Source organism: Hypanus sabinus, chromosome 2 (genome assembly GCF_030144855.1).
Source record: "Hypanus sabinus isolate sHypSab1 chromosome 2, sHypSab1.hap1, whole genome shotgun sequence".
NCBI classification, from domain to species: Eukaryota; Metazoa; Chordata; class Chondrichthyes; order Myliobatiformes; family Dasyatidae; genus Hypanus; species Hypanus sabinus.
Genome location: NC_082707.1, coordinates 209,739,418 through 209,755,066, shown reverse-complemented (window position 1 = coordinate 209,755,066; position 15,649 = coordinate 209,739,418). Strand labels below are relative to the sequence as shown.

At 37.6% G+C, this 15,649-nt stretch overlaps 1 protein-coding gene across 1 annotated transcript in view; it reads left to right on the top strand.

Annotated features, from left to right (window-relative positions):
• LOC132404146 (ice nucleation protein-like) overlaps positions 1-15,212 on the top strand; it is a 58,733-nt gene extending 43,521 nt beyond the window's left edge. Inside the window, exon 2 of the mRNA XM_059988211.1 lies at positions 12,536-15,212. Coding sequence (XP_059844194.1) covers positions 12,536-15,212 — 2,677 coding nt within the window. The remainder of the gene's footprint in view (positions 1-12,535) is intronic.
• Positions 15,213-15,649: the final 437 nt, after the last annotated feature.

Genomic DNA, 15,649 nt, shown 5'->3' with positions numbered 1-15,649 from the left:
GAGTAGAAAGATAATTCCTGTGTGTGCAAGGGTTTCCTCCCACATTCCAAAGATGTGCCAGTTAGTAGGTTAATTGGTCATTGTAAATTGTCTGTGATTAGGCTCGTGTTAAGTAGATGGGTTGCTGGGTGTTGGGCTGGAAGGGCCTGTTCTGTGTTGTATCTCCAAATAAAATAAATTCTGCATTTCAAAATGTTCTTTCCTGCATCACTGATATCCCACAACTTGAGGAGCACAATGATTCACAAAGACAAAACAGGTAACGTTTTAAGAAAGGGCATTATGGAATAATTCAGCTGTGTGATTCACAAGGCATAAAAGCTAAACTAGAAGGCAGTTGGAAAGAAAGCAGTTTCTATTATAATATCAAAGAAAATATTATCATCAGGCACCTAACTCAGGCTTGGATTAACTTTCAATCACTTTTTTGCTATCCCATATATAAATAATAGATGTAATAACTTTTTGAAAGTTATTGATTTTGTCAACTTTAAAATTTTAGTTGATGCTTATTTAATTCATAATATTAGTGCAAAAGGAAACATACAGTGTGTGCAAAACATTTTAAATTAAGGTTATTTCATTTTGAAAGTCATGTGAGATTTGTGCAGCCAATAAGATTGTGTTTATTCTTTAACAAAAAATGTACATCCATTACTCAGAGAAAAGATTATTTTCACTTAATGTTGTATACGCTGCTTTTTTCTACAGTGGGATAAACTGCGCAGTTATAAAGTATATACTCACATTTGAGAATGTCTTATGTCATTTCCTGCACATAGATGTAAGAAGAAAAATATAATTGTTACTTCGAATCCAATGCAGTGCAAGAAAACACAGTAAGATAAAGAACAGAGTAATTTAAAAAGCACATTAAATACAAATACTTAAGATAGTTTACATACAGTGCCCCCTAAAAGTATTCAACCCCCAATTGGAGGCTTTCATGGTTTATTTTACAACATGGATCACAGTGGATTTAATTTGGCTGTTTTTGATACTGATCAACAGAAAATACTCCTTTGTGTCAAAGTGGAAAAAGATTTTTACAAATTACGATTACAGTTATTAACCTCAAAATAATTGATTGCATGATTTCTTACCCCTTTAGTAGATGCACCTTTGTCAGCATTTACAGCCTTGAGTCTGTGTGGATAGGTCTTCATCAGCTTTGCACATCTGGACACTGCAGTTTTTCCCCATTCTTCTTTACAAAACTGCTCAAGCTCTGCCAGATTGCATGGGGTTGTGAATGACCAGCCCTTTTCTTTTTTTTTTGTAATCTATTTTTTATTGAAGTTCATCATCAAACAAACATTTCCATAAGATGTATTTCAGATATTGTACATATATATCATATAGTCTATATATGTCACAAATATCCACATAATATTTATCTGAGATATATACTTATAGAGAAGAGAGGAAAGAAAGATCAAGTGAAAGGAAAGAGCTAAGTACAAGTAGGGAGTGATCTTTTTTTTAACAACAGATTCATTGATTTGTGAGGATAAAATCAGGCCTATGAGGTGTTATGTAGTTAAACCATTTTTCCCAGTATGAATCAAATTGTTCCAGCTTATGATTAACAGATGCTGTTATCTTCTCCATTTTGTAAATGTCCATTGTAATTTCCATCCATACATTTAAGGTTGGGCTCTTCTGTGATAACCATTTTCTAGTAAGAGTCTTTTTACCAGCCACTAACAGTATATTCATTAAATATTTATCTCTTTTCAACCATTCTTGAGGTATATATCCAAAATATATGGTCTTACTCTCTAAGGGTATTTCACATTTAAAGATGTCTTGTAGGGCATTGTGTATCCCCCTCCAATAGTCTTTGATAACAGGGCAGTTCCAAAAAAAATGATAATGATTTGCATGTTGATTTCCAGAATTTCTCCAGCAAACAGGGAGGTTACTAACACAATGAGATTTCGGAGAGGGTGTAATAAAATATCTTACCAAATTTTTCCACCCAAACTCCCTCCATTTCTGTGAACTGGTACACTTCCATTGATACCTCCATATTATTGTCCGTTCTTCCTCAGATATAATAATCTCTCCTTCCTTCTCCCATTTTGTTTTAATGTATGAAGTCGAATGTGTTTTAAGATTTGACAAACCCTTATACATGCTTGAAATGTTTCTACTACCGTTATCTGAATTAAATGCTTTTCTAAATAGCTCTATCAAACATGTACTTGACTTGGTTACATTTTTAACCGTCCTTTTAACATATTGTTGCATTAGTAAATACCGATAAAAGTCTTGTTTTTCTAGTAAGTGTTTCTCTTTAAGCATTTCAAAACTGAACAGTGTTCCTTCTTTCATTATGTTGCAAAGAACTGTTATTCCTTTAGCTGTCCAGTCCTTAAATCTAGTATCCAGTTTATTCGGTGTAAAATCAGAGTCATATGCACACCATTTAAGAATTGCAATATCTCCCTCTAGATTATATTTTTTATAACAGTTTTCCATATTTTAAAAGTCCATTTCACCCCTGGGTTATCAATAGTATTTATGTACCTCTGTCGGTTATATCAGCCAGAATTGCCTGTATGGGGATGGGAAGTACCCGCTCCTCAATGTTTTACCATTGAGTGTCATATGATGGGTTGCACCAACATATCACAGCTCAACAGTGCTGCAAAATAATAATCTCTAAGAGCAGGTAGGCCTCGTCCCCCCTCTTCCTTGGCTAATTGCAAAGTTTTGAGATGAACTCTAAGCCTTTTACCTTGCCAAATGTACCTTGATAACATCTTGTTCCATTCATTGAATTGATTTTGATTAATCTCTATTGGTAGGGTTTGAAAGAGTCTGGCAGTATATTCATTTTAATAGATTCAATCCTTGAACTGAAACTAAAAAAAGGAATTGGGTTCCATCTTGTTATATCTTCCTTAACTTTTAATATATAGGCTGATAATTGCATTCTGATAATCTTGCCAAATCTTTTGGCATAATGATGCCCAAATATTTAAAAGACTGTTTGCCATGCCCAGGGATATCTACTTTCAATTTCTCTTGGTGGGCTATAGTTATATGAAAGTAATTGGGTTTTATCTATGTTGATCTTGTATCCTGATAATTGACCATATTGTTCAAAGGATTGCATCAATTTAGGTAAAGAGTATGTTGGTTGCCCTAGATAGATCAAAATGTCATCCGCTTAACAAACCAATTTATGCTCTGTCCCTTTAATAGTAATTCCCCTGATAGCTTCATTTTGTCTGATGTATTGAGCTAATGGTTCCAGTTATAATGCAAAGAGTAGCAGTGACCATGCACAACCCTGCCTTGTGCCCCTTTCTAGGGTAAGACTATTTGATAAATATCCATTGATTTTAATCCTAGCAGTAGGGTTGTCATATAGTGCCTGTATAGTTTTAATAATTGTGTCATGGAAACCAAATCTATGTAAAACTCTGTAAAGAAAATTCCAATTAACCAAATCAAATGCCTTTTCAGTGTCCACACTTATCACTATTGCTTCGATTTTATTTTTTTTGTATATGATCCATAATGTGAAGTGTCCTTCGTATATTGTCTTGTGTTTGGTGTTGTTGTATAAAACCTGTCTGATCGTTATGTATCAGTATGGGTTCTAATGCCCTTCCCTTGGATAACATCGGTGGTGTGGAGAGAGGAGACTTGCAGCTTGGGCAACTGCCGGTCTTCCATTAAAAAAACCTTGCCCAGGCTTGCGCCCTGGATACTTTCCAAGGCGCAAATCCATGGTCCATTGAGACTAACGGAGACCTTCACACACGTACATCAGTATGGGTAGAAACTCTTCTAATCGTTTGGCCATGATGGAGGTAACTAATCTATAATCTACATTCGGAATGGATATTGTTCTAAATGACCCACATTCCATCTTATCCTTGCCTTCTTTCGGTTTAGCTGAGATTATCGCTTCCTTCCAGCTGGGTGGCATTTGTGCCTTTTTTAGAGTGAACAGCCTTTTTCAAGTCCAGCCCAAATTCTCAATTGGATTGAGGTCTGGACTCAGATTTGGCCACACCAAGACATTAACTTAGTTGTTTTTAAGCCATTCCTGTGTAGTTTTGGTTTTATGTTTGGGATCACTGTCTTGCTGGAAAATAAATCTTCTCCCAAGTCGCAGTTCTCTTACAGACTCGATCGGGTTTTCCTCCAGGATTCCCCATATTTTGCTGCATTCATTTTACCTTCTACCTTCACAAGCCTTCCAGGGCCTGCTGCAGTGAACCATCCCCACAGCACGATGCAGCCACCACCATGCTTCACGGTAGGGATTGTGTGTTTTTGATGATGTGTGGTGTTTGGCTCACACCAAACATTGTGTTTAGTCTGATGGCCAAAAAGCTCAATTTGGTTTCATCAGACCATAGAACCTTCTTCAAGCTGGCTTCAGAGTCTCCCACATGCCTTCTGACAAGCTCTAGCCGAGATTCCATGCGTTTTTTTTCCCAACAGTGGCTTTTCCTTTGCCGTGCTTCCATAAAGTGGCAATTGGTGAAGCACCCGGGCAACAGTTGTTCTACGTGGGGGTGGAGTTTCAAGATGGCGGCGTAAGCATCTGCCTTTTAGGTGCTCTTTATTTTTTTAACTATAATCACCCTTTAATTAGATCTTTTCGAACTTAATCATATGAGTTGCTACCTTTGATTGACCCTTTTTTCTTAAAATAATAGTTGATCTAATCTTGTCAAACCTAAAATGGCTACAAGTAAGAAATCGGCTAAGGATCCTGTATCCATCGACGCAATTTCTGATCTTTTGGACATTAAACTGGATGTTAAATTTGCGGGTATGGAAGGTAAATTGGACAATAAACTGGATGCTAAATTTGCGGGTCTGGAAGGCAGACTAGAAGGTAAATTGGACAGTAAACTGTTAAGTTTGGAAAGGAGGATTACTACGAAAATATCCGATTTTGAAGGAGTTGTTAAATCGCTTGAAACTAAGTTTCAGTCGCAGGCGTTAGTGGTTCAGCAGCTTGGAAATAAGATCACGACTCTTGAACAATCAATTTGTGAAAAAGCACGTACAATTGAAGTGTTAGAGAAGAAGATAGAGTCGACTGCTAAAACTTTAGATCAGTATAAGTTTAAAATTACTGATCTTGAAAATCGTTCTCGCAGACAAAATTTGCGCATCATCGGAATTCCCGAAAAAGTTGAGTCCGGTGATTTAACTGAATTTTTCTCTAAATTACTGTGGGAAATTTTCAGTGGTGAAGGTTTGAAAAATGAACCTGTTATCGACCGCGCTCACAGAGTTGCGAGGCTTTCGTCTGTGTCTGATAAACCACGAGCGGTGATTGTTCGCCTTCATTATCCTCGTGAGAAAGAGCTTCTAATTCGGTTAGCTCGTAAAAAAGGTATGATCTCCTTCAAAAATTACTCATTTCGAATTGTTGAGGACTATTCGTATGAAGTAATGAAAGCCAGGATCGCTTTTAAACCAGTGATGGCAGAGATTCATTCGATTGGATTTAAACAAGCTTTAATGTATCCAGCGAAGCTTAGAATGGTGCTGCCCGACAACAGTCTACACTTTTTTAACACTCCTGAAGAAGCGAAGAAATTTGTTGAAGAATATCGATCCTCTAGTGCAACTTGAACTATGAGTTACATTGAAGATTTTTTTTTTGGAGAGAGGATGCCATTTCATTTTAAGTTTTAACCCTGGAAGTTGGGTTATAACTTTTTATTTTGAACTATGGGTCTGGGTCTTTTTTTTTACTACTATTATTATTGCTTATAGATGCTGTTTTAATTTTTATAATATCCTTCTTTATACACGTTTGTATTTTGTAATAATGAATTATTTTTTCAAAATGTCGTTTCTTCTTCCCATAAGTCTACTTTTTATAAGCGTTTATTTGCTTGCCTGTATTTAGAAATGGAACAAAGGTTTTGAATTCTTTTTTTTAGTCTTTTCTTTTATATATGTTGTAGTGTCTATTAAATCCTTTTTTTTAAAAAAAAATTCTATTTTGATAACTTTTTTTTACTAAATTTTCTTATTAGATTGCTGAATTTATATTCATATTTTGTAATATGGCTTTCTCAAAATGTCGTTTCTTCTTCCCATAAGTCTTGGCTTGTGAAACGTCATCTTTGTATCTGAATATGGAATTTCTTTTTTAAAGGTGTATCACATTTTTAAACTTTAATGGTCATTTTTTTTATTATTAATGATTTTTCTGGTTTTACTATTTTAGTTTTTTTTTTGACTTGTCTGATATGTGTGTGTATGTGTATGTATATATATGTAGGTATATATATATATATATATTTTTTTTTTTTTGCAACTCTATATTTTAATTAGGGTGTTATATAGTTTTTTCTTAAAAAATTTTCTTATGGAGCTGCCATCTTGAAATGGGGGTAATATTAGTATTAGATTATGCGCCTGCCGCTTGGCTTTCTTTCAAAGGGTGGGGGGAGGGGGGAGGGATCTTTTTTCATGCTTTTGCTTTTTATTTTTTTGCTTTTAGTTTATGGGCTGACTTTAAATTGTTAATATTGTTGAGGTGTCAGGATCTCCGGTTGCTCCTGAATCAATTTTCCTTCTTCCTGATTTATGGGTTATGTGTCTTTTTAACCTTTTATGATACACACAATTAATATTGGTATGATGGATAGATCTATTAACTTTATCTCGTGGAATACTAATGGTTTAAATCATCCGATTAAACGTAAAAAAATATTTAAAGTATTCCATAGATTGAACGCTAATATTATTTTTGCACAGGAGACCCATATTAGGAGGGAGGATAATCAACGTTTTTTTAGGTTCTGGAAAGAGCAACAATTTCACTCAAATTGTACCGCTAAAATTAGGGGTGTGTCTATTTTTATAGACGCCTCAATTTTGTTTACACATTATGAAATTATTTCTGATCCACAGGGTAGATTTTTGTTGATAACTGGTTCACTTTTTAATCGGAAAGTTGTTTTAGTTAATATTTATGCTCCAAACTTTGATTGTCCTGAATTTTTTAAACGTTTATTTACTTCTCTTCCTAATTTGAATGAATATATGTTGATTATGGGTGGAGACTTTAATTGTTGTTTGAATCCTTCGATGGATAGATCTAAACCTATTCGAACTCTTCCGAATAGATCAGCTTTACTTATTAATTCTTTTATGGTTGATTCTGGAATTACTGAAATATGGCGGTTTTTGAACCCTAAAGATAAAGAATTTTCATTTTTTTCACATGTATATCATAGTTATTCTAGAATTGATTATTTCCTTATTGATCATCGTTTATTAACAGATGTTATTGATTGTAAATACGATTCTATTGCTATTTCGGATCATGCGCCTTTGAAGTTATCTATTAAGATTCCGGACTCTTCTATCAATACTAGATCTTGGAGACTTAATGCTACTTTGCTTCAAGATCCAGAATTTATTACCTTCATAAAACAACAAATTGACTTATTTTTTTCAACAAACTATAATGAAGAGATTGACAAAGGAATACTTTGGGACTCTTTCAAGGCTTTTATTCGTGGACAAATTATTTCATATTCCGCTGGTAAAAGAAAACAAAGATATTCAGATATAGCTTTATTGGTGGATAAAATTAAAGAAATTGATAAGATTTATTCCGTTACTCCTACCAAAGAACTTTATAAGAAGAGAGTTGAGCTTCAAATGGAACATAGTTTATTATTATCTTCTTCAATTGAGAATCAATTAATTAAGACTAGGGCTCAATTTTATATTCATAGTGATCGAACTGGTAAATTGTTAGCTAATCAATTAAAAGCTATTTCGACTAAGCGACAAATTATTAAAATTCGTAAACAAGACGGTAATTTAACTACTGATTATAAAGAAATCAATAACACTTTTCAAGATTTTTATAAATCTTTATATCAATCAGAATTTGACGGTGACCGGTTTACGATGGATAATTTTTTTAATAACTTGAATATTCCTAAACTGATAGATGAAGATTGTAGCTTGCTTGATGCTCCTATTTCTATGGATGAAATAAGAGAGGCTATCTCATCAATGAATTCAGGGAAAGCTCCTGGTCCTGATGGTTTTATTGTAGAATTTTTTAAAACTTTTTCTTTATTGCTTTCTCCTTGGCTATGTGAAATCTTTAATGATGCGTTTGTTAAGAAGAGATTACCTCAATCGTTTTATGAAGCTACTATCTCTCTAATTCTTAAAAAAGATAAAGATCCTACTTTATGTGCATCTTATCGCCCTATATCATTATTAAATGTAGACTCTAAGATTCTTACAAAAATTTTAGCCATTAGATTAGAAGAGGTATTACCACAGATTATTTCAGAAGATCAAACTGGTTTTATTAGGAATCGGTATTCCTTTTTTAATATTAGAAAATTGATTAACATAATTTATACTTCATCACCTACAACCCCAGAATGTGTTATCTCATTAGATGCTGAAAAAGCCTTTGATAGAGTTGAATGGACATATTTATTTAATGCATTGAGAAACTTTAATTTTAGTCCTAATTTTATATCATGGATTAAATTAATATATTATAAACCTGTTGCTTCTGTTCTTACAAATAATTATAGATCCTCTTTTTTTCAATTATCTCGTGGTACGAGACAAGGTTGTCCTTTAAGTCCTTTATTATTTAATATTGCATTAGAACCTTTAGCTATTGCTATTCGTGAGTCTCCTAATATTTTTGGTATTACCCGTAATGAGAAGTTATACAAATTATCGCTTTATGCTGATGATTTGTTGTTATATATTTCTAATCCTAGTAGGTCTATTCCTGCTATTTTATCCTTGTTGGCTCAATTTGGTAGCTTTTCTGGTTATAAGTTAAACTTAGATAAGAGTGAGTTATTCCCTTTAAACGCGCAAACTTTATTGAGTGATAGGATGCCATTTAAAGTTGTTACTGATAACTTTATCTATTTAGGTATAAAAATCACCAAGAAATATAAAGATTTATTTGGACTGAATTTTTTACCTATGCTTCATCAAATTCAGCAACTTACTACAAGATGGTCTCCCTTATTTTTATCATTAGTTGGTCGGATTAATGCTATTAAAATGATGATTTTACTGAAATTTTTATATTTATTCCAAGCTTTACCAATTTTTATTCCTAAATCTTTTTTTGATAATATTGATTCAAAAATTTCCTCATTTGTGTGGCAAAATAAAAATCCTAGGTTAAGCAAAAGGCAATTACAAAAGTCTAAAAAAGATGGTGGTCTAGCTTTACCTAACTTTAGATTTTATTATTGGGCGAATAATATTCGTAATCTAATGTACTGGAAACTAGATTTGGATTCACCTGTGTGCCCACAGTGGGTAAATTTGGAATGTAGTGAGGTTAAGGGATATTCTATATTTTCCGTTCTTGGTTCTTTTCTTCCTATTGATTTAGCCAAATTCAATAAACAGATATCTAACCCTGTTGTTAAACATACACTACGAATTTGGTTTCAATTTCGCAAATTTTTTAATCTGAAAAACTTTGCTCTGGACAGCCCTATTTTATGTAATTTTTTTTTAAACCTTCATTGACAGATCAAGCTTTTAGTATATGGAAAAGGAAAGGTATAAAATGTTTTCGTGATCTTTTTTTTGAAGGTAATTTGATGTCTTTTGATCAACTATCCAACAAATTTGAATTACCTAAATCTAATTTTTTTAGATACTTACAAATTAGAAATTTCTTACATAAAATTCTTCCATCTTTTCCTAATTCAACTCCATCGGATTTTTCAGATTTGATTTTTACTTTTAATCCTTGTCAGAAGGGATTAGTATTTATAACATGATTATGAAGATACAGCCAGAAATATCGGATAGAATTAGACAAGAATGGGAAAAAGAACTTCGATGTAATATATCAACAGATAAATGGGAAAAAATTTTACAAATGGTTAATTCCTCCTCTATTTGTGCTAAACATGCTTTAATACAATTTAAAATTGTACATAGAGCTTATATGTCTAAAGATAAGCTTGCCCGATTTTATTCGCATATTAATCCTCAATGTGACAGATGTCACTTAGAAGTGGCTTCATTGACTCACATGTTTTGGACGTGTCCCACTTTACATAACTATTGGAAGGACATTTTTGATGTCATTTCCTCAGTATGGAATATCGATTTACAACCCCATTTTATTACTGCAATTTTCGGTATACCAAATGAAGATGGCAATCAGCTTTCCCCTTCAATCAGACGAATGATTGCCTTTGTAACATTAATGGCCAGAAGGTCTATATTACAAAACTGGAAAGAAGTAAATCCTCCTACTATATTTCAGTGGTTCTCCCAAACTATTTCTTATTTGAGTTTGGAAAAAATCAGAAGCACTATCTTTGATTCTTCAATTAAATTTGAAGAAACCTGGGGACCATTTATTCGACACTTTCATATGAATTAATTTGGCCTATTTCAGATCCTTTTCTCTACTTATCCTTGTTCAGGTATGGAGTTCCGGAGTTCTTTTCTTGACACCTTCATATATTTATAAAGTACTATTATTGCCCATGTTAGTTATAGTTTAGTATTTTTTTAATATATATTTTTTCTCATATATAATCTCAATTTTTTTTTCTTTTTTTGATGATTATTTTTGTTTTTTTTTCATATATATTTATATAGACTTGATTGATTTATGTACCTTTTGTTGATGGATGTTTTAATAGGATATTAATATCCTATTACTAATGTAATCTCGTTTATTGAATCTGTAATCTATTCATTATTATGTGTTGTTTTTTTTTATATATGAAATTTAATAAAAAGATTGAAAAAGAAAGAACAGTTGTTCTACGTGCATTCTCTCCCATCTCAGCCACTGAAGCTTTTAATTCCTCCAGAGTTGTCGTAGGACCCTTGGTGGCCTCCCTCACTTGTCCCCTTCTTGCACAGTCACTCAGTTCTTGAGGATATCTGCTCCAGTCGGGTTTACAGCTGTGCCATATTCTTTCCATTTCTTGATGATTGACTTAACTGTTCTCCAAGGGATATTCAGTGACTTGGAAATTTTCTTGTATCCATCTTCTGACTTGTGCTTTTCAATAACCTTTTCACGGAGTTGCTTGGAGTGCTCTTTTGTCTTCATGGTGTATTTTTTGCCAGGATACTGACTCACCAGCAGTTGGACTTTCCAGAAACAGGTGTATTTTTACTACAATCAATTGAAACACCTGGACTGCACACAGGTCTCCAAAACAGGTCTCCATTTAACCAGTTATGTGACTCCTAAAACCAATTGGCTGGACCAGTGATGACATATTAAAAGGGGTGATACTTATGCCATCAATAATTTTGTGTTTTATATTTGTAATTAATTTAGATCACATCATAGAAATCTGCTTTTATTTTGACATGGAAGTCTTTTTCTGTTGATCAATATCAAAAAATACCAAATTAGATCCACTGCGATTCAATGTTGTTAAACAATAAAACATGAAAACTTTTTTGGGGGTGGGGTTGAATACTTTTTATAGGTACTGTACATAGATTGATTGTATTCAAGTTTATTGTCATTCAACCATACATGAACACCCATGAATACAGCCAAACGAGACAGCATTACTCTAGAGTCAAGGAGCAAAACACAGTACCAACAGTTGCACACAGCACAAGGTACAATAGGCACCTATAAGATAGCAAGCACATACTGTATAAGATATCAGTAACATACAATCACACAAAAAAATATAGCCTATGTCTCTGAGTCCATGAATGTTGCAGCAGTCTGCAATCAAAGACAACGAGGCTTGTCATCTGTTGAGTGAACACGGGGCAGCAGCAACTCTCGCCTTGAAGCTGTGCCACACCTCCCACCGGCAATCTGGTGGAGCACAGCAAATCTGATGCCTTCCTCCTGGGTGGCAGTAAATTGGACGACACTACAGCTCTTTGGTCTAATCCTCATAAGACTGAGGCCACACCGCACCCAGCCCATCTGCCAATAAACCAACGAATCTCACTTGCAGCATTCCACAGTAACAATGTCCACAGGGTCTTACGATCAAAAGAGAAAAGGTGATCAGTTGCTGTCACACTGCACACCTTGACACTGATTCTGAAATGGACAGGTGATCAGTCTCTGTCACACTGCACACCTTGACACTGATTCTGAAATGGACAGGTGATCAGTCTCTGTCACACTGCACACCTTGACACTGATTCTGAAATGGACAGCTGTCACACTGCACACCTTCACACTGTTTCCGAAGCAGGCAGGAACATCGTCTGAAAACAAGTTGAGCTCCTTCAGTTTTTCTACCAACAAGCAACTCACAGCAGGTTCTACCTGAGTGAACTTGGGGCTGGACTGAAGGAATGGTGCCCAGGCCCAGGAGTGCAAAACAAACTGATGTATGGCTGATTTAACTGCCAAAGGAGTTAGGCATTATGTGGATAACACATTTAGTGAGTTGGTCACACCACAGTTGAAGGATCTAAGGAAAGACAGGGAATGGGTGACCAACAGGAAGAGAAGTAGCAGGAATATAGTATAGGAATCTCCTGCAGTCATCTTCCTGCAAAACAGATATACCGCTTCGGAGTCTGCCGGGGGATTCATCTTCCTGCAAAACAGATATACCGCTTCGGAGTCTGCCGGGGGATTCATCTTCCTGCAAAACAGATATACCGCTTCGGAGTCTGCCGGGGGATTCATCTTCCTGCAAAACAGATATACCGCTTCGGAGTCTGCCGGGGGATTCATCTTCCTGCAAAACAGATATACCGCTTCGGAGTCTGCCGGGGGATTCATCTTCCTGCAAAACAGATATACCGCTTCGGAGTCTGCCGGGGGATTCATCTTCCTGCAAAACAGATATACCGCTTCGGAGTCTGCCGGGGGATTCATCTTCCTGCAAAACAGATATACCGCTTCGGAGTCTGCCGGGGGATTCATCTTCCTGCAAAACAGATATACCGCTTCGGAGTCTGCCGGGGGATTCATCTTCCTGCAAAACAGATATATCGCTTCGGAGTCTGCCGGGGGATTCATCTTCCTGCAAAACAGATATACCGCTTCGGAGTCTGCCGGGGGATTCATCTTCCTGCAAAACAGATATATCGCTTCGGAGTCTGCCGGGGGATTCATCTTCCTGCAAAACAGATATACCGCTTCGGAGTCTGCCGGGGGATTCATCTTCCTGCAAAACAGATATACCGCTTCGGAGTCTGCCGGGGGATTCATCTTCCTGCAAAACAGATATACCGCTTTGGAGTCTGCCGGGGGATTCATCTTCCTGCAAAACAGATATACCGCTTCGGAGTCTGCCGGGGGATTCATCTTCCTGCAAAACAGATATACCGCTTCGGAGTCTGCCGGGGGATTCATCTTCCTGCAAAACAGATATACCGCTTCGGAGTCTGCCGGGGGATTCATCTTCCTGCAAAACAGATATACCGCTTCGGAGTCTGCCGGGGGATTCATCTTCCTGCAAAACAGATATACCGCTTCGGAGTCTGCCGGGGGATTCATCTTCCTGCAAAACAGATATACCGCTTCGGAGTCTGCCGGGGGATTCATCTTCCTGCAAAACAGATATACCGCTTCGGAGTCTGCCGGGGGATTCATCTTCCTGCAAAACAGATATACCGCTTCGGAGTCTGCCGGGGGATTCATCTTCCTGCAAAACAGATATACCGCTTCGGAGTCTGCCGGGGGATTCATCTTCCTGCAAAACAGATATATCGCTTCGGAGTCTGCCGGGGGATTCATCTTCCTGCAAAACAGATATACCGCTTCGGAGTCTGCCGGGGGATTCATCTTCCTGCAAAACAGATATATCGCTTCGGAGTCTGCCGGGGGATTCATCTTCCTGCAAAACAGATATACCGCTTCGGAGTCTGCCGGGGGATTCATCTTCCTGCAAAACAGATATACCGCTTCGGAGTCTGCCGGGGGATTCATCTTCCTGCAAAACAGATATACCGCTTTGGAGTCTGCCGGGGGATTCATCTTCCTGCAAAACAGATATACCGCTTCGGAGTCTGCCGGGGGATTCATCTTCCTGCAAAACAGATATACCGCTTCGGAGTCTGCCGGGGGATTCATCTTCCTGCAAAACAGATATACCGCTTCGGAGTCTGCCGGGGGATTCATCTTCCTGCAAAACAGATATATCGCTTCGGAGTCTGCCGGGGGATTCATCTTGCTGCAAAACAGATATATCGCTTCGGAGTCTGCCGGGGGATTCATCTTCCTGCAAAACAGATATACCGCTTCGGAGTCTGCCGGGGGATTCATCTTCCTGCAAAACAGATATACCGCTTCGGAGTCTGCCGGGGGATTCATCTTCCTGCAAAACAGATATACCGCTTCGGAGTCTGCCGGGGGATTCATCTTCCTGCAAAACAGATATACCGCTTCGGAGTCTGCCGGGGGATTCATCTTCCTGCAAAACAGATATATCGCTTCGGAGTCTGCCGGGGGATTCATCTTCCTGCAAAACAGATATATCGCTTCGGAGTCTGCCGGGGGATTCATCTTCCTGCAAAACAGATATACCGCTTCGGAGTCTGCCGGGGGATTCATCTTCCTGCAAAACAGATATACCGCTTCGGAGTCTGCCGGGGGATTCATCTTCCTGCAAAACAGATATACCGCTTCGGAGTCTGCCGGGGGATTCATCTTCCTGCAAAACAGATATACCGCTTCGGAGTCTGCCGGGGGATTCATCTTCCTGCAATACAGATATATCGCTTCGGAGTCTGCCGGGGGATTCATCTTCCTGCAAAACAGATATACCGCTTCGGAGTCTGCCGGGGGATTCATCTTCCTGCAAAACAGATATACCGCTTCGGAGTCTGCCGGGGGATTCATCTTCCTGCAAAACAGATATACCGCTTCGGAGTCTGCCGGGGGATTCATCTTCCTGCAAAACAGATATACCGCTTCGGAGTCTGCCGGGGGATTCATCTTCCTGCAAAACAGATATACCGCTTCGGAGTCTGCCGGGGGATTCATCTTCCTGCAAAACAGATATACCGCTTCGGAGTCTGCCGGGGGATTCATCTTCCTGCAAAACAGATATACCGCTTCGGAGTCTGCCGGGGGATTCATCTTCCTGCAAAACAGATATACCGCTTCGGAGTCTGCCGGGGGATTCATCTTCCTGCAAAACAGATATACCGCTTCGGAGTCTGCTGGGGGAGGTGAAGGCAGCAGTAGCCAGGATCATAGAACCGTGGGTGGCTCTGCTGCACATTAGGGCAAGAAAAAGAGTGGCGGAGCTGTTGTGGAAGGGGATTAGAGAGGAGCTTCTGTGGCCACAGACAGGACTCCTGGGTGCAAGGGTCAGAGTAGAAATAGGAGGATATTTCAGATGAATACATACGTGGCTTAAAAAATGGTGCAAGGGAGAGGGATTCAAATTTCTGGGGCATTGGAACCAGTTCTGGGGGTGGTGGGACCGGTATAAACAGGATGATCTGCACCTGGGCTGGACTGGAATCAATGTCCTAGAGGGAGCGTTTGCTACTGCTGTTCAGGAGGATTTAAACTAATGTGACAGGGGGATGGGAACAAGTGCAGAGAGACAGAGGGGTGTAAAATGAGGGTAGAAGCAAAAAGTAGTAAGGTGAAAAGTAAAAGTGGCAGACAGGCAAATCCAGGGCAAAAAGCAAAAAGGGCCAATTTTCAACATAA